General features: G+C 42.9%; 2 protein-coding genes across 3 annotated transcripts in view; both read right to left on the bottom strand.

Moving 5' to 3' along the window:
* Nucleotides 1-21,067, bottom strand: part of ccdc6b (coiled-coil domain containing 6b) — a 27,273-nt gene extending 6,206 nt beyond the window's left edge. Inside the window, exons 1-7 of the mRNA XM_076297832.1 lie at nucleotides 20,790-21,067; nucleotides 18,072-18,221; nucleotides 12,097-12,225; nucleotides 11,669-11,772; nucleotides 10,139-10,299; nucleotides 7,065-7,221; nucleotides 2,831-2,931 (exon numbers count right to left, since the gene is read on the bottom strand). Coding sequence (XP_076153947.1) covers nucleotides 2,831-2,931; nucleotides 7,065-7,221; nucleotides 10,139-10,299; nucleotides 11,669-11,772; nucleotides 12,097-12,225; nucleotides 18,072-18,221; nucleotides 20,790-21,044 — 1,057 coding nt within the window. The 5' untranslated portion in view covers nucleotides 21,045-21,067. The remainder of the gene's footprint in view (nucleotides 1-2,830; nucleotides 2,932-7,064; nucleotides 7,222-10,138; nucleotides 10,300-11,668; nucleotides 11,773-12,096; nucleotides 12,226-18,071; nucleotides 18,222-20,789) is intronic.
* A 359-nt stretch (nucleotides 21,068-21,426) lies between these two features.
* ank3b (ankyrin 3b) overlaps nucleotides 21,427-25,000 on the bottom strand; it is a 228,984-nt gene continuing 225,410 nt past the window's right edge. For both annotated transcript variants that reach the window (XM_076297830.1, XM_076297831.1), the window contains 3 exons: nucleotides 24,652-24,804; nucleotides 23,782-23,884; nucleotides 21,427-22,961 (listed from right to left, as the gene is read on the bottom strand). In XM_076297830.1, coding sequence (XP_076153945.1) covers nucleotides 23,816-23,884; nucleotides 24,652-24,804 — 222 coding nt within the window. In that variant the 3' untranslated portion in view covers nucleotides 21,427-22,961; nucleotides 23,782-23,815. The remainder of the gene's footprint in view (nucleotides 22,962-23,781; nucleotides 23,885-24,651; nucleotides 24,805-25,000) is intronic.

Genomic DNA, 25,000 nt, shown 5'->3' with positions numbered 1-25,000 from the left:
TGCACTTTAACGACGAGAATGAGCGTCTATTGTCTACTGGAATGAGTGGATGGCGTAAACCATGAGTCTTCCTGGTAGAACTTTATCCTAAACTATCATTTCTTGTGCCCAAAGATAAACACAAATAACTTTGATCTGGCGAACCATAACATGCTTTATTCTGAGGTAGGAGAAACATACATCTACCATAAGGTTCAACACATTAAAACTGGTAGTGAGGCCTAACCCACATGACATAATAGACCTAAACACACTGGGTTACCATACACCAAACAAAGTTCAACGTTTATGTATCAACATACTTAGCACTGCAGTAGGCTTAGACCTACTGATACTATAATCTGACTTATTAATCATGTGTTTCATAATTATGCACTGTGTTTACTTTTTACACTTAGCAGTTACATTGTGTCTAATTAATCAGTTGATGCCGTTAAATGAACTGTATGATCTCTCTGAACTGAAGAACAATTTGAAATGGCTCAAACTCTTAACTATGGCGTGGACTGAACAGATGACTAACTGGCTTTAAACGTGCATGACTACTGCAGTGAGCCGGTGTCATTCCTCACGGCTTTAGCTCACAAGACAGTCACTGTCAAACACAAGGATGAGTTCCCCTCGCAGGGAAGAGGGGAAAAAGTACCATATTTGTCCTTGCCCTTTATTGAATTAGCTTGAATGACCAAGGGGAAAAAAAAAACTTTTATTACGCAAAAAATAACAGGAAATCTGTGCAGAGCTTATAAAATACTTAGTAGGATTCTCCATTCATGGGTCTTTGATTTAATGGACTTATAATTACCAGCTCCTTGGAGGCTTGAGAATTTTCCAGAAGGTCGTAATACATCAAAGACCCATGAATGGAAATTACACTGAGCAGTGACCTCCCTGTTCACTCCTAATCTCTTAGAAATGAGCTAATCTCTTCGCAAATTCAAAAAGCACTTATAATCTAATAAACACATGATTTTGAGTGCTTTTGAAAAACAGCTCATTCCACACTGTTTTTTTTTTTTTTTTTGCTTAATTTGCATCTTGCATCAGTCCAGCAGACTGAAAAAAATGAGGTAGCTGAAGGCCCCTTGCTGTATGTAACTTGAGCAACGACTCGCATATGGGCTGCGTAGTACAGCATCTCCTTTTTACTACTGTGAGTCTTCTCTGGACTTTGACTGGGTGGACAGGGTTTTTATGACTGGTAACGAACGTATGGCGTTTAGTTCACAGTTAAGCGTCATTATTTCCTAGAAAGGTTGTGGAACATGGTGGAATACACAAAGTTCTTTTTCTGAAGTGCCTCTGACCATAAAAAATGAAGATATCATAAAGTCTTTTTTTCCTTTGGGGATGGCCATTATTTCTAGTATCCCCTATGTTACATTGAGAATACTCAAGGCCAACAATACCAGGATTCATCGGGCTCGAATTGTGAAGGAGTGGTTCATGGAGCACGAGAAACCATTTTGCACACATGAATTGGCCACGGCAGGCATGACCAGAAGCCCACGGAGTGTCTTCAGGGATGTTCTGGACAAGACTAGAAACTAGAAAGAGACTAGAAAGTTTTCTGATGAGACACTCCAGTTAGATGTTTTAATAATAAATGTGGTGATGCCGCATGAGTTTTTTTTCTTCTTTTTTTTTTTCTTGGTCAGGAAGTATACTCGGAAATGGAGAACATGTGGTAGCAGACTGCAATGCTCCGTTTCAAATCTACCTGGAACAAGGGGCACACGCACACGCACACACTCTGTCTGAAGTCTACCTTGAAACCAGGGCCGTTCAAATATCTGTGCAGGAAGGCAGAAGTACACAGGAAATGCAAACACCGTACGAGAGAAAGAGAGAGAGTTGCTCTCAAAATAACCATAAAAAAGACCAACATGTTTCTCCATGCAGTCCAAGTGCTTTCTTTAGTGGTAGTGTAACCTTGATAAGTCACTCTATTAACTTCTACAGGACCAGACACTAGGCAAACAACACCGAAACCATATCTGTGTAAACCACATCGCTGTGGTTGTGGTGTAGATTATACACACACACACACACACACACACACACCTGGTAAATGATACAAGCAATTCTATTATGTTTACATTCTTGTGTTTTCATAGTCATAGTTAATATTTAATAATAAGTAAAGTTATTACACTGTTCACTTTTGCACTACCACTACTGCACACACTCATAGCACCTTATCTTGGTCAACGCATCACATGGTAAGTCCATACCAGACCTTTGTAATCACTTCACATGCTCTTTTAATTTTGACATTTCTGTGAGAGATTTTTATGTATGTGAGATATATGTGTGCTTGTTTATAGTTGTTTATTACACAGCTCTTCATAACGCTGTAGAATACTTCATCACTTAAGTCCCTTCAGGACAAAGCAAGTCCTGTTCGCCCTGTCGGGACTTATTTTCCGATAATGACCGGCATTCTATACATTATCCCTTGCTACTGGATGCCTAAAATTTCCCTTGGTTTGTATGTATGTATGTATGTATCTATCGAAACCAATCATATGAAAATATATTACCCCTACAATGGACGTATTACAAATGCAACTCAACCACTCATTCATAAAGCATTGACCACAGTTCTCCAGACAGTCAGACACACGGCATTCATGGCAGGATACTAATGGAAATAAATATCTCATCTTTTCGTTCACACACACACACACACACACACACACACACACACACACACACACACACACACACACACACACACACACACACACACACACACACACACACACACACACACACACACACACACACACACACACACACACACACACACACACACACACACACACACCTGGTGATATGGGTCGGCTGGAGCTGGGCGAGGGGGTGTAGGGGATGGGGCTGGAGACGGTCCGAGGCCGTAGTCCCTGAGCGGACATCTCGTTAAAGTACCTGGACCATCGGGAACACACAACACACACATTAGAGGAGAATTCCCAAGAGAGTTAAAAGTGTGGGTTTTTGAATATTGTAACATAAGATTCCGTTCCGCAACAATTCAATGTTCTAAAATTCTATGTTGAATTCAATGAACCCAGATATTCTTTAGAACGTTCATTTTCCAACATTCCCATCTCACCGGTGTGACAGTACACCTTTAAGGGTTAAAAATAACACACACATCAACAAAATCATAAATAAACTAAAAAGAACATATATTATGGCGAAAACAATAAACTAACATAATCTTATCAAAACATGGCATCTGCAAGCTGAGGGAAGTACAAAATCAGATTAATCAATAAAAACAAATCTTAAATGTTATTCTATTGCTGTAAGTCGCTTTGGATAAACACATCTGCCAAATGAATACATGTAAATGTAAAAACTGTCTGGGAACAAAATCAGTTGAGGGGAGCAGGACCAAGCCTATACTTGTCTAATGCTGCATGGGGGCTGGCTAGCTAGTTAGATGACATGCTACTGTTATCATGTGCATCAGGAACAACTGTTATACTGCTGAAATGTGAGATGGCTGTAAGCTCCGTATCGAACTTCCGGGATACACGTCTCTAAACAAATCAAATATTTGTCCTACTCAGTAATCAAATGTCTTTGTGTGTGTGTGTGTGTGTGTGTGTGTGTGTGTGTGTGTGTGTGTATGTGTGTCATAGCTCTATGCAAAGTTTCTTGTAAACCAAGATGACACTGTGTATTCTTTAAGTTGAACAAGAACACACTTGTTGGACCCATCTTTTTATCCACCCTTACAGAAGTGTCAGTTAAATTCAACAAATGAATAAAAACCCATACTTTTATTGCCCTAAATCCAAATAGCTTTGTCATCTCTGTGTATTTAAGTTATCCGACTCCTCCAAACACGGACTTCCTCTGACCCCTGTGTCAGGCCAGCTCAGGTCGCGAGGTGTGCCCTCTTCAGCGAGGAAACGCGCCGGCAAAAGCAACTCTAGAGCACGGCTAGTTTGTTCTCGAGTTGGCACAGACAGCACTGAGTGTCTGTTGGTTGTCCGACCTGTAAGAGTGTCAGCCCTGGGATGGCCGCTGAAAACACAATGTCCCAGAGAGGAGGAAATGACACCAGCAATTACTGGGCGGTTACCCGGGAAGAGCAGTCGGCCGCGTTCAACCGCACACAGCCAACTCATTATTACAGTACTGCACTGCTCTCGCATCAGGGCCAACCCCTCACCACAATGCTTCTGCATGTCTTAGACAGAGCATGTCTGGGAGCTTGCCAAGTTATACCTCGATAGAACCCTTTCAAAGCTGGCTTTTAATTTGTATTTTTTAACACTTAAAGAGGGGTCTGAAGACTTCTGTTCCGCTTGCACTTAATTAACTTATTCTAAATGTTACGGTTTGTATATTTAAGTTCTTTGTTTATTTTCACTATTGATATTTGATACGGTTATTGATATTATTGTTATTACTTCTATTTTACTTAATGTGGGCCAAGGCTTACCGACTTCAAAAATGAATTGTAAGTCTTTGGACAAGCGTATGCTAAATACAATAGCTCAAAGCTGGGTTCAAATGCTAAAGAGTTTGGGGTAACACTTTACTTGAGAGTATTGACATAAGAGTGACATGACACTGTCATGAACATATGACACTGTCATGACACATGAACCCTAGGCCTAACCCTAATCCTAACCCTAACTTGTTATGACAAAAACAGAATGTCACTTAATAACAGAAGCATTATGTCAAGCGTTTATGACTTGTTTATGACACATTCATGACAGTGACAGTGGAGATGGGTTTAAATACACAGGGATTGATTCTAAACTGGGTTTAAATACTACATGTGTTTGAGTCAGACTTAGCACAAGGTTGGGTCAGCAAATAAGATAAGGTTATTGGAGTTGCATATAGAATGCAAGTTCACCAGATATTTGTAGTTTGTAGTTTTCAGTGTTAGCATTTAAAACGCTGGTTCCTGGTTCCACAGGAAAAATCCCAAGAGAAAAATCATCTCGCCACAGACAAAATGACAAAGCTCACTCTTACTCTTTGTTAAGACACTGATGTGGCACAGATCTACAGCTCTTCTAGGTTGTTCTACATGACATCTCTGCCATGTCTATCAAGGAAGGTTACAGCTTCTTTTTTTTTTTTTTTTTTTAAAGTCATTTTGATGGTAAACTAAATTGTAATATGGAGAATGGTCCGCCTTTCTCAAACCGTACTATACCCGTCTACGGACAGCTAGCCTTGCAACTACACTCTTTCTCAACTCAGAGAATCACCAAAAGTTTTTTGGCTATTGTGCAATAGCCAACTATTTGTGTGAAATCTTTAACGGTGTCCAAGGGGAAGGGGGCAAGCCATGAGTGGTGTTTACGACTGTGTAACTGTGTAAAATACAAATGCTCTGCAACTACAGAGGGAGCCCAGTAGCAACCCTTCAATGACATAAGGAATATGAATTATGCCTATTGCTTACATTACAATGTTTTTGACCTGTCGTGGTCAGAGTCATCTTGTCTTAGTAGAAAGGTGGACTCATCCAGCGTAGTTTCTTCGACTTTTTCATTTCTCCCTTCAGCACCTGAGAAGTGTTGCCTGCAAAGTTTCTGGGAAGAGATCTAACGAGACCTGCCACCTAGTGATAAACCCACGGAAATAAATGACCTGATTTTGACCTGGCGTGCATGTCACTGATAGGCTAATCAGTGACTGATTCTAAACAAAGCGGCAACCATCAAAAGCCGAGTTAAGATCAAACGTCCAGATAAAATGTCCAGATCTTGCGTTTTCATGAGTTTTCGATCGTCATATATTTAATTTCCATTCATCACAGAGTTCCCAAAATCTCATATAAGGTGTGTTAGAGTGTCTAGTTTCGTAATTAAAAAAATAAATAAATAAATAAAACACGTAATATTACGTTTTTGGCACTCAACGCATGGGAAGGAAAAACGTAATATTACGTTTTTGGCACTCAATGAGTTAAAATGCGCACATGAAAAAGGTTGTCATTTTTGGATTCCCAAGCGTCAAAGCTTTCAATTGGTGTATAACATTACTATGCTACATAGCAATATGGTGCATACAATTGATTTAGAATGTTGGGGGGAGGTGGGGGAGGGGGGTAACCGTCCCGCCGGTGGGACACTGAAGATTACCTGGTTTTAAAACCTGATATCCTGATATAGAGTGTTAGCTTGCTAGATAGAGAGTTTATGGCGTTATGAACTGTGGGCTGGACATGAAGTAGGCTAGTGTCCACGACTTGTGAACGATGAGAGGTTCCAGTTATGAATTTCAGGGGAGGCAGTAAAAACAAAAACTGTATTACTGTAACTCTCTGAGAGCTGAGAGTGCCAAACCTTCAGCCTGGTTATTGAAATGCTACGTGTCCCCAAAAACACACTGACAAAGACAATGTGTGATGACAGGGTGTGATCAGCTGGAGGCCCAGAGCTCTATGGAGCAGATCCCCAGAAGGACATGCTAACTGCTGCTTGCTACTGTAACACTGACTGCTTATAGCGGTGGATGTCCCGGCCTTGACAGCCGAGCTGGCTCCTTCAAGACCTATATACAGAGCCCGATGTGAGAGGAGACACGTCAAAAAGTCGTTCAATAGAGGGAACGTTGCCAGCAGCAGAGAGGTCAGGGAAGGGAGAGGTGCTGCAACTGTGCAGACTTGTTTACCTCTACATGGGAAATGAAGCGGCCATTTTGAGAAACAAGGGCTGGGGTGGTGCTTGAGGAAATGAAGGATTCATGTGGATTCCGATTTGTGATTTTAGTCACCGGGCAGAGAAAAGCTTGTGCAGGTTTGTGAGCATGTATTAGAGTGTGTGTGTGTGTGTGTGTGTGTGTGTGTGTGTGTGAGTGTGTGTGTGTGTGTGTACATGCTCTTTTGGGTAACTGTCCTGTACATAAATAATGTGTGAGTCTATTCATATGCACCTGGATGTATAGTACTGTATTGTACTAGGCTCATACCATATGCACAAAGATCGATTAGTTATTAGCTATTACATTAACAGCCTGTGTGTGTGTGTGTGTGTGTGTGTGTGTGTGTGTGTGTGTGTGTGTGTGTGCGCGTGTACCTCTCGTCGTCCATCTCCAGACTGCTCTCACTCTCCGATAGCTGCCTGCAGAGCGCCTCCCTGCGCTCCACCTCGCGCTGCAGTTTCCGCTGGAGCCGGATGTTCTCCTCTCGCATGTGCCGCTCCTCCTCGATGTACTGCGCCCTCTTCTCCGTGTCTGAAACACACACGCACACATACACGTGCATACACACATGCGCGCACACACACGCACACACGCACACACACACACACACGAGTGAGCACATGACACACCTCAACATGCTATCACATGTAACAGAGTGCATTACCAGAGCCAACCACCTTGGTCAGAGGTAATGGAATTATGCAAACAACTTATATAGCCTAATATGCAAACACAGTGTGCAATACAAACAAAATAGATCAGAATAGTCCAAAGTAAACAAATGACAATGAAGTCCCACAGAAATACACAAAACACATTTGCTCCACTCCGTAGTTGTAGGCTGCCTATTGATCATGATTGCTAACTTTTTTTGCAGCCCTTCCATCTGTGGTTTGCTAATCATACTGCTAATCACATTTCTGTGTACATGCCAAACACAAAGGGCCTCTCTCAAACCAGACTCTCCCAACATCCACTCGGTCATTAAGAGTACACTGTAGGCTGTGGAGCACAAACTTAAGACTTGTTTGTTGACAAACTTAGTGTGTGAGATAGGCGGTAGACTTTGGGATGCCCAACAGAAAAATAAATGTATATAATATAATATAATATAATATAATGTACAAAAAGAAACAAATGTCCCCAAATCCGCACCATTAGCGAAACACAAAATGATAGTAGGGTGCGTTAATGTATCCAGAACTTTCTGTTACACTACAGTGGCCTTGCGTTAATGTGTTCACTGCGACAGACACAACTCCCTCCAATAAATCACCACACAAAGAGAGGGTCTCTCAGATAGACTCGGATGGTCTCACTCTCCACGTCTGAGACATCGGTGGACCTCCATGCAGAGTTCACCACTGATTACATCTGACGTTGGATAAGTTCACGGACATCACTGAAGTTATCAATCGGAAATCTGGGCTGAAATTATGTAAGCCCCACACGTCCACAGTGTAATTCTGGCATTGTCATGTTTATGTAAGCCACTGGGTTTTGTCAGGGTGGTAGCCTGGTCCACCACTGTACACTTCCTGTACACAACTAGGACCCACAGACCTCTATAACATCATACGTCACTAAACCGGTCATTAGACGAGTAGCCTACATAACGGTCATAACTCGGAGTGCTTACTGTGGGAGCGATGATGTAACCAATGAACGGGAAGAGACATAAACAAAACAGCAAGACAAGAGTCTGGTTCTTTTACTGCTAACTCTCGTCAGTGTAACCACCTACTGTGGGTTATTCATCTTCTATTGATTGTACATGCATACCTGAGTGTGTGTTGGTGTAGTCTACCCTAGTTGCTAGACTCGTAGTGTTCGCTAGATTTAATATACACACAAGAGTATTACACTCTTGACATTTGAGTTGAAAAAAAACCCCCAAAACAACTGGTAGTGGCTGGTATTGGCTTATCGGATAATAATATAACACTTGCCGATGAAAGGGGCTGATGTCCGTTAGGTCACATTAATTCCACAAACTAAATGTTGTTCTCTGCGCAGATTGGCACATTCAGAGATGCTATCAAAGGCTGAAAGACTTTTATTTCAAAAGTTATGTTTTAAAAATTTAATATTTTAGTTTCCCTGCCACTGAAGGGTATAGCCTAATTAACAACAAAAACAAAGCCAACTAACAAATAATAAAAAATGAAATCAGCGTATCCATACCAGCTGACTTTGTATACAGAATAAACAGATACGATCACCAGGCCTCGTAACAAACACAATTGTAATCGTTATTGAATAGTTCCACCTGGTTTATCTCTGCATAGTCCAGCAAGAGTCTCACCATGCAGGACACGTATCTTATTTGGCGGTCACAAGCAGATGAGGTCAGGAATACCAGGACGTCTGCACACTTACTGCATTTCTGTTGCATTACGTTAGGGTACGGCCATGACCTCTCAATGCCCCTCACTACACTATGACAACACTGTCTCGCTAGGCATGCCAAGGACGAGCTCTTGCAAGGCAAAACCTCTGATAAGCCCCATTACACTGGACATGTTTGTGTCCTTCTGGAAAGAACCGGAATTGTCAAATTGTTGCCATTCCAACACATTCTCATGAGGTACACATAAACAAAGCTAAAAAAAAATAAAAAAAGAGTTAAAAGAGGACTGCTTGTGACAGGGGGAGGTATTTCTACATTAACAGTAGCTTTTAAAACCGCAGTTTGTTGGAAGAACACAACCCCCACAGGGCCAAACTGTGTGTTTTGCAGGCCTGGGCTTTACTGCCCCTACTGTTGAGGTAGCCTTGGAGTAGCCTTTTGGTTCCACCTAGAGGCCGTTCCCTGGAACTGTTACCCTCAAGAACTCAGTAGTATTTCTTATAGTAGTATTCATTGTTACCTAAAGTATCCTTTGCATTGTATGCTGCTTGAATGCTTGACCTATTGGGTTTATCCTCAGTTTTGTTAGTGTCTGCTACATGAATAAATGTAAATGGCAGGCTGTGTGCAGTAGTAGGAGGGGCCAGAAAGTCAATGTTTTGCAGTGATACGTTATTTACTGTAGAGTCTTGCTCTGCAAGCAAACTCAGACTATAGGTATTATGTGTATATGTGTATGTGTGTATGTATGTATGTATGTGTATATGTATGTGTATGTGTATATATATATATATATATATATATATATATATATATATATATATATATATATATGTATGTATGTATGTATGTATGTATGTATGTATGTATATATATATATATACATACATACATATATATATATGTATATATATATATATATATATATATATATATATATATATATATATATATATATATATATATATATATATATATGTATGTATGTATATATATATATATATATACACATACATACACACACACACACACACATACATACATAGACAGACAGACGTGTCAGAGGTAAGAGGGCAAAGGTCAGGCTGTGGAACTCACGTTGCAGTTCGGTGGTGCGCAGGTTCTTCTTGAGCCGCTCCACCTCGATCTTTAGGAAGCGGATGTGCCGCATCATGTTCTCTGGCGAGTCGATCTCCATGGAGATGTCCCGCGGCGATGGAGGAGCAGACACCGGCTGGTCCAGCTTCTCCTGGAGGATTCTGGGATGGAGACATCAACGTCAACACACATGAAATCACAGAAAGACACTAATAATGAAGAGACAGAGACAGAGACAGAGAGAGAGAGAGAGAGAGAGAGAGAGAGAGAGAGAGAGAGAGAGAGAGAGAGAGAGAGAGAGAGAGAGAGAGAGAGAGAGAGAGAGAGAGAGAGAGAGAGGCATACATACAATCACACACACACACAGACAAATATTGGGGTAATAGGGTCTAGACACTAAATTCATTGGAAACTTACATATTTCGTTTTCTTTGTGTACATTGAAACTACGCCACAATCCTCCATACCAACCCCATCACTTGCCAACAATATATCCATATCTAACTATACTACTCAAAAAAATTAAGGGAACACTTATAGTTTTCCACAATTGTTAAAACATATTTTTTGAAACCTTCCACCCTTTTCTCCATTCTCAAACTACATTCACAGAATGACTGACAGTTCTAGCAAAATAAAACACTCGCCTCAAAAGTTTTACTTGTGCTCAGAACCAAACAGTGTCAGAGTACCGATCCAGTGTATGATTGAAGTGTTCCCTTAATTTTTTTGAGCAGTATAGTATTCTGAATTTCTCCCTCTCCCTCTTCTCGAGGCCCGGTCTAGTGTTTCGGGGTCACTCCAAGGAGGCCTGGACACTGAGAGCAGGTTTCTGGGTCACCTTACTCTTCCCCCTCACGTTTCCCCCTCAGTAACGGGATACAGTCTTGACATGTGCCAAGCACACAAGGACACGCTACTGAAAGATACCACACAAGGACACGCTACTGAAAGGTACCACACAAGGAGATCTCACGGACACACAGCACAGGAAGGGGGACATTCAAGTGGACCCCAAAAAAGAACCAGACTATGAACGTTTCTCAAAGTCAAGAATGGGTCCTTCAAAGCCGTTCTTTCAAGGACGTTACGTCATCGAATCTCGCCACGCACTGTTCCAATGTCAAGGGTGCTTTAAAATACTATCGAGTACTGAGTCCTTCGTTCTGAGATTTTCGAGGATGCATGCGTGTATCCTCTGTGTGCTTGGAACACCCACAATCCTGTGCGCACATGATTTTTTAATAATGCACCTGCAGCTTCCTGCACACTCGCTAGTCTGTTCCATTGTGTGTTTTCCGTAGGCTAAGAAGAAGCCTTGCCTCGTCTTGGAAGGATTTGACTCGGCAGGACTCGTTCTACCAAGCACGAATCCTTGAATTTGAGAAAAGCCCTATGAGACCTGCTGAATGAATAAATGTAGAGCTTGCAACACTCGATTTAGAACATTGCCCTGTACAGAACCCAAAGTAGAACTTTCTGGATCACTCACACACACACACACACACACACACACACACACACACACACCTCTTCTCTGCCTCCAGTCTATCCATCCTCTTCCATAGCCGGTTGACCAGGGCTTCTTGTTCTTGCTCTAGCGTGTTCTCCAGGTCGATCTTCTCTCGTCGTAGCTACGCACAAACACAAAAAAATACCCAACATCCTGTTAACTCCGACAGCCAGTTTGGTGATGGTGTCAGTACCTGTTCCAGTGTGAGCTGTCTGGTGATGGTGATGGTGTCAGTACCTGGTCCAGTGTGAGCTGTCTGGTTATGGTGTTAGTACCTGTTCCAGTGTGAGCTGTCTGGTGATGGTGATGGTGTCAGTACCTGTTCCAGTGTGAGCTGTCTGGTGATGGTGTCAGTACCTGTTCCAGTGTGAGCTGTTTGGTGATGGTGATGGTGTCAGTACCTGTTCTAGTGTGAGCTGTCTGGTGATGGTGATGGTGTCAGTACCTGTTCTAGTGTGAGCTGTTTGGTGATGGTGTCGTTCTCCAGCTTCTTGATCTTCTTCATGAGCTTGTTCACCTGGAACTCCTGCTCCTGCTCCAGGTGCTGCTCCAGCTCGGCCTTCTCATGCTGGAGCTACAGGCAGATAGACCACATTAGGATTCTCTCACACACACACACACACACACACACACACACACACACACACACACACACACACACACACACACACACACGCACGCACAAGGCACATATGAGCACATATCAACAGACAGGGAAATAGCATGTACTACTAGCCTATCTGTGGTATAGCAAGTATGGCCACACTCACGCATACATCAGCAACATCTCACCCATAATCCATAGCTATGCATAAATGGACACATACACACAGGATAACAAACACTGACTTCGAGCTGGACACACACACACACAGACACACACAGACAAATACACAAAAATGTATCCGCAGATCACTTAAATCTCAATTGATATCTCATTTGAGCACTCTTGTGCAACTGGGTCCTTTCTACCAACAACCTTCATAATGCTGCACCAGGGCTTTTAGCCATCTCGTGTGCCTGTGGTCAACTTGAGATGACTATACACAAGGCAACTTTGGAACAATAGACGGGGCAATGTTCCAGAGCATTGTTGTTTTGGGCACATTCCCATTGACGTCAGGAAACTATTTATTTTCTTTCTGGACTACTTTAATCATTAGGCAAATTATCTTCGTTCATTTTCTATTTGGGTTTTATGTTATTTCTCTAGGTTGAATGATTAAGCTGCCTCTGTCTTGTTATTCAGCAGCACTAGGAAGATGAGGCATAGGTATGGTGTAATGGGAAAAGGAGATCTCTCTGGTCTCTATGCCATATTAACAATGTATTCATTTACATCTGATTAACCAACAACAACACTGAGTCAGGAGCCACCCTGTAAGAATGTTCCGGGCGTTCCGGTCCCGGAATCATCGCCGAGCGCTCCGCCACCACTGGTGTGAGGCACAAGGGTGTGAGTGGGCATCACTGACGGCATCTGAGCCTCGTCTGCTGTCCTTCAGCGCAGGAATCGGCCATGATCATGACCGCACACCCAGGGGTCTAACTTAAATGCTGCACTCTTAAAACAAATGTGTTGTTTTTAAACACATCTCTGTGTCCAGATAGGGACAACACAGTTTGTGTCGTTTCCTTTTTTTAATTTGTTACACAATGTTTGTTGAAAATAAAGTTTACACATGTAAGTGTCCAGATAGGGACAACACATTCATTTTAAGAGTGTGGGCTAAGTGCAAAGTCTAAAGTCTTACTAAAGCTTGATTAATATCTACGCAAAAAATCTATTTGCAAATGTATCGTAAAGGCACCAATTACCGGCCCTTTCGTTCGAAAATTCTAAAACAACGATGTTTTTTAATACTTCAAAATAACATTTGATAAATGAAACTTACATTTTTCAGTAGCCATAGTTGTGCAGATTTGAACAAAATCTGGTTTGGTTCTCACCGGGGCTTTTACTGCCTGAAATATCCGATTTTGTTTACCATGCTCAGAGTTTAGTGCTGGGCTGGCGGGTGCCTATTTCCAATCTTTCTCACTGCACATCAACGGTTACACCGAGAATTCTCGTCGCAAATCAAAATTCCACTGGAGCTCCAAGTGGATTTGTACACGCACTCTTACAAGACAATCACTGTTAATTTTTGGTACATAGCTAATTTAGATACACTTGGTGTGGGTGCTTGCGTTTCTTTAAGAATCTGCCGTCTTGGTTTGTATAGAAATGAATATTAAGTGACACGTAAGAGGTCGGAAATATGGGACAGTCGGTAATACTGTAGGTGACTGCTATTATCATGAGAAAGACCCTAAGCACAAACAGCTGTGGGTCAGCTAAAAGTGCCACCTTTCGCCGTTAGTTCATGCACAAGAACTTTGCTCATTGGCAGACTTTGAAGGCCCCAATTTAAATGCAGTCTCAGAGAGCGAATTCAGGGGGAATTCATAAGACAGACCAAAAAACATATCGCTCTAGCTAATATGAATAACTACGTCCACACATAAACTATAACAATAACAACGCTAATATCAGTATAGTTAGTCATCTTTATAGTTATCGTTGCTGGTGTGATCAGGCATTCAGTGCCTACAATTTAAGATGCAAATAAGAGATCAAGGTCATGAATCCCTCTCCCAGACCAGGCCACATGCTGATAAAATGCACACCTTATTTGGACTGGAAATCATCTGGATATAAAACTCATGAGCACCATTGCATGCAAATAAACACAGTGCTAAGCCACTGTTGGTTATGTGTGAAGCATTATGTCTATTTCCCAGTGACTCTACAGTATACTAAGGTAATGGACTAAAGGTGAACATTAACGATTTGTGCAGTGGAGCTTTCAAGAATGCAAATGCTATGAACACACCAGGATCAGCTAAGCAAACATCCACCCATTCATCATTCATGTTTTTGTTTTTTTACTGGATGCAATTCTACTGCCCTATCTTCTAATCAGATAAGGATAGAAAGGGAAACAACCACACACACACACACACACACACACACAAGCGTGATGAGGACTACGACTAACTCCATCGACTGATCGAGAACCACACTCAGTGGAGGGAAGATCAAAGGCTGGGTAAACACCTGCTGGAGGGGTCTCAGCACTAGGGCTACAACAACAGAGTACCGAAGCCATGACGTAGCGTTGTCAAGGCAGCAATTTCACTGGATCTAAACTAGAAGTCCCCATAGCGGTGGCTTTCTTAATCTATTTAAATAATTTTACGTTTCCAAGACGTTTGTATATATTTACACTGTAGGAATCACATACTACAACACTTCACTTTGCCACACTTCGGTACTCTATTGAACATTCTAACATAACATTACATTCCACAATAATTGAAGGTTCTAAAATTCTATGTTGAATGGTTCATGGTTATTATTATGTTTAAATTCTATTCAGTCTATTCAGTCTATTAATAATATTAATATTTTTTAGGCTATTTGAATTTACGATAAGCTTCTCATTTTCATGTTAATGAAATGTTTATTGATGCAGTTGTACATCACTTTAGTATAGATAGATAGATACTGTAGATAGATAGATGTGTGCGCAGGCTAAAGATAAGCTTTGGAGATGGCTGCATTTTCAATAGCCTCCAATATGAGCCAAACATGAACTCTACTAAACATCCTTTATTTGATTTTTTTTTCAGTCACGGTTAAAAGCCTGGAGCAAGCTGTAGGCTCCTGCATTCTCTTCCTGACAAAAGCATCGCAAGTTACAGCTGAATAAGGGCCGATTACTGTGGGAGCATAGCACAGTACACACGTATCAAAAGAGCCATGCACAAACACAAGGACAGCACACACACGTATCAAAAGAGCCATGCACCAACACAAGCACAGCACACACGCGTATCAAAAGAGCCATGCACCAACACAAGCACAGCACACACGCGTATCAAAAGAGCCATGCACCAACACAAGGACAGCACAGCACACATATCTGTGGGAGGACAGCACAGCACAGCACAGCACAGTACAGCACAGCACACGTATTTGTGGGAGCACAGCACAGCACAGCACACGTATCTGTGGGAGCACAGCACAGCACAGCACAGCACATATATCTGTGGGAGCACAGCACAGCACAGCACAGCACAGCACAGCACAGCACAGCACAGCACAGCACAGCAGGCGTATCTGTGGGAGCACAGCACAGCAGACGTATCAAAAGAGCCATGCACCAACACAAGCACACATGCAGGACAGAGCACAGTGGTGGGGCGTATAGAATGTCAGCACATATCAAGGACAGTTAGACAGACAAAAACACAAGCACAAGGAAGGTAGGAGGTCTGCTGAAAATACATGGAGCAGAGGCAAATGCACTGCACAGAGCAGGGGCAAAGCAAGGGCAACTCGAGCAGAGGCAAATGCACTGCACAGAGCAGGGGCAAAGCAAGGGCAACTCGAGCAGAGGCAAATGCACTGCACAGAGCAGGGGCAAAGCAAGGGCAAATCGAGCAGTGGAGATCTACAGGAACAGGACAGGACTAAGCAGGTGATCAAGTGTGCAGCATGGACACCACAACATATGCTGACCTAAGAATCAAAGCTACTCTGTGCCTTTAGTCTAAAGCTGCTTCAAAGCTTTCTATCTATCTATCTATTTCTATATTCTAATATTAATATATATATATATATTATATATATATATATATTAGAATACTTCAGCTTCTGGGTGCATTACAGATGGCTACAAATGAGGTCATCCATGAGGATTGACTGATCCTTCAGCTTCAAAATGGCCAACCCACATTAGACAACATACTTTTGCATCCACCACTAAGGTGGCACTTAACTGACTTTTTTGAGAAAATGTGACGGGACGAGAGCCCATGTCGGACGCCATATTTAACGGTGGTGGGGGCCAACTTGGATGCTAACTGGCTGAAGCCTACCCTCCAAATCATGACCCTGGTGATCTCTCGGACTTTAAAGTCGGAGCTGAAGTTCGACCTCCGGGTTTGTCTGAAATGCAGTCTAATCTGAAGTGCTTCTCACAGGACCTGGGGTGCTGGGGAGTTGTGGGAGTTCAGAGGGAAACCTGCAGCGCTGCTGTTTGTGCACAACTCCCCCCCCATGAAATATCAGAGTGACCTTGACATGCAGACACACACACACAAACACAAATGTATCAACTCAGTGGTGCATGCACGCCATGCACGCACACACACACATACACAGCCAGACACACACATACACATACACAGCCAGACACACACAAACACACCCACACACACAAACACACCCACAGCCAGACACACACGTGTTACACATGGCCCACACACCAAGATAAACAGACACACAAACAGGATTTTAGATACAACACAAAACGCACAAACACGCAAACACACACGCACAGAATGTCATAACGACAGTTAGACACACACACACAAATTCACATTGTGTGTATGTGTGCGTGTTTGTGTGTGTGTGTGTGTGTGTGTAAACAGCAGGAATATGTGGGCTGGTGGCATGACACTGCTGAGACCTGCATTCTTAGCCGAAGAGGAAAAACATAACCTACAGTCATGCATGCACACACCCATAAACACACACACACACGTACACACACACACAGACACACTTACACACGTACACACACACTCTCTCTGGCTTCAACCCAGCACAGGTTCGAGGGGTTCCAAGGGCGTTGACAAAACCTATAAAGGCATCTAAAGCATCCTGTTATCAACAACATCCTGTTCAATATGTTCCACATTCATTTGAGCCACAAACCAAACGAAGCCACTCTGTCCCCTTCATTTTCTCTCACAGCACTTGAACTGAGCTCCAATTCTTCTCCAGGGCTTACCAGATAAGTTCGTTTTTGCAAGAAAAACAAGAAGTTCCTCAGTGGATGCAAAGGGGGGTGGGGGGTGGGGGATGGGGGGGGTGGTGGTATCTGAGTCAGTCAACATTGAACAATATCTGGCAGACCTCAAGGCCAAGCACAGACCGTGTTTCAAAAACAGCTACAGGGAAATGAAAATCCTTGCCAACACTTGGGTCACAGTGGATGGTCACAACTCTAGGGCGTGTGCACAGTGTGCATCAACGCATGACTGGGTGTTCAATTCCAGGAGAAAAAAAAAAAAAAGCTACGACGCTATAATTAATGTAGCGAATGATTCACCATCTAGTTCTTTTAAAACTAGTTTTGGCCTGCGTGGTTAAAATTCCTGTTCCATTCCATTTTATTTAAAAAGCTCTTAAACTATTGAAATAGTCCACAGTGCAGACAAGGGTGACAGGCAAGAAAACTACCTTTAACAGACAAACAAACAAAAATGAATAATAAAGACTTGGTTGGTGGGGTTGCTAGCCACAGCTTGCTGCGTGGTCTGATGTACTGGGATAGGCATGATGGTGGAGGTGGAGGTCTGACTCACTTGCATGAGTTTCCTGGACAGCTCGTTGGTGAGGAACTCCTCCTCCTTCTCATAGTTGACCGCGAGCGTCTCCTTCTCCTTCTGAAGGGCCTGGATCTTCTTGAAGAGTGTGTTGCTGATGAACTCTTCCTCCTGCTCCGCACGTGCTTGCTGCAGATTTGATGGGGGGGGGGGGGGGGGGGTGGCAGCACAGAAGCCAACAGTGATGAGCAGTGACAAACACACACACACACAGTTGTACACTCAATTACAAAAGGACTCTGACACTCACTAACACTCTACCTCTGTCACACACACATAAATAAGCAGACACAAGCATAAACAGACACACACGCACAAAAACCCACATCGGGGGACACACACACAAAAACCCACATCGGAACACACACACACACACAACCCCCCCCCCCCACACACACACACACACACACAGCATCTATTGTCTACAATTGAAACAAGAAGCGCTTTGCCAGACGGGCATCAGGACTGGCTTCCTGCTCATCTGAAACTTATTGACAGGGAATCACTCCTTCATCCCTCGGTGGCAGTCCCAGCTGGGGCACTGTTGCCAACGGCAACGACGACGGCCCGTGCTCCAAAATGGAGCAGCGCACACCTTAAGCAAACCTGGAACACCTAATCCAGGCCCCGGGGTTATCAGTGTTGGGATCCTGGAGGCAGGATACACTTCTCTTTGTTTGCTCTGGGCTCGCTCGTGCTTCTACACCTGAGATCAGGTCAAGATGGAGGCCATCCGAGAGGGTTGGTCAAATATTCATGGGCAGACTCCGTCAGCACGGGGCTCGCTCGAGGCCGAACGCGGGGGCGGCGCGTTTCAGGAGTTCACTGAGGGCACTCACTTTGTGGTCGGCCCCAGATGGACAGCAACTGGCCAAGTCAAACAGAATAAACAATGCCATAGGAGCCCAGCTGGAGCTGAAGGAGTGCCCACTCGATGGTGGTCGTCCAACTGGCCGACTCAAATAGGCTCAGTTCTTGACAAACAACACAAAAATACGCCATCAGTGACGCAGCACTGTTGGGTTTATCGCTTGCTTATCTGGTCCGAAGAATCTAGGCCAAGGACAGTTTCTTCTGAACGCAGGAGAGAGGTGCCGATAGAAGATTCTGAGGAGGCAGACAGGAACTTGCTAGAGTCTAGGTGTTAGATGTTTAAGATAAAAAGGTTGTAATACAGCCTTTTGGGTTTACGCTTTTGATTTCTTCATGTTTGTAAGAAGTATTATTCAGTCCCAACTATATTGTGTAGGGGAAGCTTCATTCGGATGTTTTTTGCAGTGACAAACCAAAACCACTGCTTACAAATGGGGTGGGATACCAAAATGAACTCCATACAAGGATGAATAACAGTCACCAGACTGGGTAGGAGGCTATGTCGTCAATCACTGGGCATTGTGCAACATCAAGGAAGTGCGAAAACATTCACTTTGAAGAAAAAAAAGCAGATTTCTTTGGAAAAAAAAAAAAGATTCTGCACTTACTAGGCCTAGTATGCCAAACCTGCCAGTAAGGTGTCATGCACGGGGGCGTGCAACCCTGCCCAAAAAGTATTATGGTATTTGTCTGCATGCTTTATTCGTTACAAATCGACGTAACAATGTTTATATCACCAAGTTTGACCATGAGCCGTGTCTACCATTTCCACAACAAAGACGATGTAACTCGTTCTTCAGAGGACCTTTGCTGACGCCTAAATAATGAAAGAAATGTGATCCATTCCCGAGGACACTGCGGCATGCTGCTAGAAACCCCTAAGTTTTGTTAGCAAGCTAGCAGTTGGACTGAGCACGTTGCCCATTGTCCCGTGAAAGCGATGACAAACCTGGCCAGGAGGAACAAGCTGTCTTTCTTGAGACATGCACGATAGCTAAAAAATGCCAATACCAAACACGTTCATCGAAACACGTCAACTACTATGCCTAGCCTACTTACATTTAATGTAGAGTTAATCCATGTGATTTACAACAGTTAAGGTGACATCATGTAGTCTAGAACCACAGCAAACCCGATGGCCTTTCAATTCAGAAGTGTCATTCATTGATAGCTCACAATTTGCTAGCTAGCTAGCACTAATAACCTAATATCTGGAGAGGTAGCATGCGCAACTAATAATGCTAAGCGATGACTGAGTTATGAATATATGGGCATTAGCAGCTACTTGCAAGGGATATCAACAAACACCGTAAGCTACATAAAAGTATCAAGCATTAGAGTAAACGAGCTAAAAGGCTACGGACAACTTCGAATCACAGCCAACGTTAGCTAGCACCAACTGGTGACAGTTTTCATGTCAATGCTCTCCATCCTGATCGTAGTAGACAGTCATCATACAGCCTATTCGTTTTTGGGTAAGTTCGTTTTATATCAGTCACAGCTGAAACACTCTCATGAATAGACTTAATGTTACAGACTGGCTGTTTTAGAGAACATAACTTAGAGCTCACCTAACATGACAACTGACATCAATTAGCAAGTAACATTAACGTTAGCTATCACGACAAGGCACTTCAGTGGGAGATATCATGGGAGGGAATTAACACATCCACATGTGGATATACTTTGTTTCATGTGTATTATGGCAGCACACCAACCATGTCATACAAAAGCAGATTTCTAACGTCGCTATTCACTGTTTCCAATTCAGCTATTAGCTAGTAGCCCAATACAACTAGCGTAGAGTTAGCTAACGTTACTCACAATAGTGACGCTAGCTTTCCGCAGGTCTTGGTTCTCCTCTTGGAGGGCTTTGCATTTCAGTTTGAACGTTTCCAGCTCTATTTTAAGTACTTTGTTTTCCTGCTGCAGCGAAGCGAGCCGATTTGTTAGTTCTTCCAGACGAAATGGAGATATCACAACGCCAGGTTTGTTGGAAGATGAGGACGAGGGACATTGTGGGGTGGCAGCGCTGCTGCCCGTTCCATCAGTGTCACTTTCGCTAGCACTGTCCGCCATGTTCACCGCGCGGTTGAGGCAGCGCAATGATTCATGTTTGGAGAGTGGTTGAGAAGTGAGTCTGCGACCGCCTTTGATTACCTTCGAAACTACAAAATTGTTACACAGCGACATCTTGCGACATGAAAGTGCACACACATCTAATATAATTAATTTAGAATAACGAAATTAGGCCTACTGTATATGACAATGAAATAACCATAAGTATTTTCTACTTCTTTATTTTTCTGAATATAAAGCTTTAGGAATATACAATAGCCCTTCTGAGACCACCAGCTACACTATTGTCAGTGTTTTCAAGACCAACTGATTTCAAATGCCATACAATAAGTTATCCAACTTCATTTTTACTCTAAAAAGTCTAAAACAAAACAAGACAACATTTGGGTTTAAACACAATTTATTTTATGCTTAAATAATTAATTAGATCATCCAGTGTATGTTTTCTTCTTGCCATACAGTATGTTACCAGATCTATAATCAATGAATGCCGTTGGTGCCTGTCATACGAACTGATCTCATCAGAAATAAAATTTCACAAAAACCCAAATAAAAATGCCCCTTTTGAACCACAGCAGCTTTCTTTCTTTTAAAAAAAAAATCTAGTAATACACTGCTTGAATGATCACAGATGATTGGCTGTGGAAGATTTCTACATCCTTCAGCCAATACAGATGATAACAGTTAAAACGTTTACAGCGTGCCGGTCTACATGATACATTCGGGTTGTTATTTAGGCCCATTCGTTTTCCCAGAATCCCTTGCTCCTCACAGGAGTCGCTGTGTCATCAAGAGGCATGAACTGAGGTATTCCCATTCGCATCCATTCATTCAAATCCTTAAAATTCTCCGTCATGCTCTGTGGCATCTTTTCCCTCTCTCATACAAAACAGTTGTAAGTGATAGATATGGCAGAATTGTGGACACACAGACAGCACACCTTGCCTCCTTCCACGTACGTCACAATGCAGTGTTTGCAATTTAGAAAAAAAAAACAAAAACATAATTTGAATAATGTGAATCACATGCATCAAAATATTAGTACTCTGAGAAAGTATTGTGAGAAGCACTCTAGGACTGTTCCCATGTTTAGATGTGTTGTGTGAAGAGTAAGTGCAGTGTTATTGAAAGAAACGCTCGCTGTTAAAATCAAGTTAGCTCTTTTTTTGTGTCATTTACAAACTTTTTTTTTCTCAATTTGCTAACAATATTACAAGTCAGACCCAAGCCTTTCCTTAATCGTTGGAATCAATGTTGGCAATTCATTTCATGTGATCATATCTGAAAAGGACTCCAGACAGTGCATCAACAACTTGTAAGCTACTTTTTTCTTCTTTTTTTTTTCTTCAAAAGAATTTATACAGTGTAATTTATATACAAGAAAATCCCAAAAGAAAAGAAAACAAAAAACAAAAAAAACTAATCCAACAGCATTATACATCCCGACATCATGGGTCCAAGAGGATCAACGTAAGGCGAGTGTTGAAGGTGATTTAGTGCTCCTCTCACTGTCCCTGTCTCATCGGTATACTGCTTAAAGTTGTGCCATCTTTGGTCACGGAAAATTGCTTTGGGGGGTATGGGGGGTGGGTAATGCCTTGTGGAGGTTTTTTGATGCATCGTACCAGTGTGTGGGGCTCTAGTAGCTGGTGTAGGCCTTAACCGTCAGCCTTCAGCTACCTACCTACATGTCCTGGACTGGATGCTTTGTATAGTTGACAGAAACAGATGAGTCTTTTTCTTTTTTTTTTTTTTTTGTCATGCTCATGCGGAAAAAAAATGTAAGAACTCAGAAGACATCTTTCTTGCTGAAATCCATGCGTTTGGATGTGAGAAGCTGTAGACTCGTGTCCCCCCCGTCAGCTGATTTCCAGTGATTCCCCTTCCAGGAAAAAGAATTATGAGACGATTTCAAATCTGAAACACAAAAAACAGTGGAACAACAATCAACAGATATGTAAACACATCAAATGTAACTTAGTGTAGAAGTTACACTATATTGTCATAGTCTGCTAACACACAATGCTCTAAATCTGTGGCCTGTAAGATATACACAAGCAATTCTTTGAAGAAAGCTGTGAAAAATAACTTTTAAGAAACAAGTTTAACTTCCATAAATGGGAATTCCTCAACTGAACATTTTATTCAGTCTATTTCCTTAGCGTAATGCTACTAAAACAGCTTAACATCTCTTAAATAAAAAGAAAGATTTTAATCAGACAGACACACAAACAAAAAAACTGCCAGGTCCAGAAAATAGTTTGGAGATAGTGGGCCACAGTACTGATGCCCAGGGAACAATACACTGGCGCTATCCAGCTGCGTCTGCATATTATCTGTACCGGTGGATCTCTTTTGTGCCAAGAGAAAAACAAAAACTGCAAAAGTGCAGCTTTCTTTTGTGCTCTGTTGAACACATAGATATAGGCTTGGCTAATGGCTGGTGGCTCGAGTCACAAAAGGATTCCAGCCATGCTTTCGATGTTTTGGGGTTAGATTTTTTTATCTTCCACGGTGAGCTGGGGGGGGGGGACGACTCTCCAGGGGGTGTGGGACGAGGACGAGGAGAAAATATCCCCCGTACCATTGTGGCGCTTCTTGGCGGTTATGAGTGGGGTGTGGGACGAGGACGTACCATTGTGGCGCTTTTTGACGGTTATGAGTGGGGTGTGGGACGCGGACGTACCATTGTGGTGCTTTTTGACGGTTATGATTGGGGTGTGGGACGAGGACGTACCATTGTGGCGCTTCTTGACGGTTATGATTGACGGTTATGATTGACCCTTTTTCCCTTGCTGCCGCTCTCCCTTCTTCTTCTTCCCCTTGGCTCCGTCTCCCGACTGCAAAACATTAAACAAAATGGCGTTAGAGACTTAGTACACTGGCATGCGTGCCTAGGAGAAGGGAGCCGTAGGACTGCATCTTGGAGGCGCTTGATGTCCTCTATAGGCATGCTGAAAGCGAGGAGAACACTCACTGGCCTCTCCACTTGGAGAGATTCGAGAGTGCCACTTCAATCAAATCACAGCAAAACACGGCAAACCATTCCAACGACTTAGGACAGACTCGCTATCTTAGAGAGATCAGGTAAGAACACACACCACTCAGGAAATCAAGCATCGGCAGATGTCTCTGGTATATGTAACACACACACACACACACACACACAGACACACAACACGGCAAACCATTCCAACGACATAGGATAGACTCGCTATCCTAGAGAGATCAGGTGAGAACACACACCACTCAGGAAATCAAGCATTGGCAGATGTCTCTGGTATTTCACACACGCACACACACACACACACACACACAAGGGCCTTTATGAGACAAAGAGAGGAAGGAACACACATCTAAGGCAACAGAGACATCCAATCTCACAGTTAAAGAAATCAGCCTCCAATTAAACGTTCCAATAAAAGCATGTGTGCATTCACAGGCGAGGCAAACTCTCTTACTGGGAAAGCGAACCCTTCAGACGCCCCTCAGCCACAGCACAGTCACATACCAAAGGGGATCTGTGACTCTGAACAGCCAACCCAACCCAACCCCCAAAACACACAGCACTCCACACCAGCGGCACATCGTGCGGAGCGAGCCCGACCTCAGTGCGCTCTCTCTGGGGCGCGGGTGCAGGCGCCCTGGCCTCCTCCTCCTGGTGCTCGGCCTTAGGGCCCTGACGACCTTTGCCCCGCTTGCGTCGGCTCTTGCCCCTCTCTTCAGTGGGAGCAGAGCGCCGGACGACCTTGCGGATGACCTGTAGATGGTGATGAGGGCAGGGGGTGATGATCGGATCCAAGACGTTTTGGTTCTCCAAACTAGTTTTTGTTTTCCATTTGTCTTATTATAAGTAAAGCTAATGGATTTAAGTTAGGCTTTAATTACATAGTTCTTCCATGACTTCATGTTGTATAACATAATAATGGTCAGTTTAGGTCATGAATTTGTCAATT

The sequence above is a fragment of the Alosa pseudoharengus genome, unplaced genomic scaffold (assembly GCF_046254945.1).
Source record: "Alosa pseudoharengus isolate Yale_2024_CS ecotype anadromous, Long Island Sound unplaced genomic scaffold, YU_APseudo_1.1 YU_APseudo_1.1_scf_21, whole genome shotgun sequence".
NCBI lineage: Eukaryota > Metazoa > Chordata > Actinopteri > Clupeiformes > Clupeidae > Alosa > Alosa pseudoharengus.
Note: the sequence above shows the minus strand (reverse complement) of the source record. Positions and strands in the feature narration are given on the sequence as shown.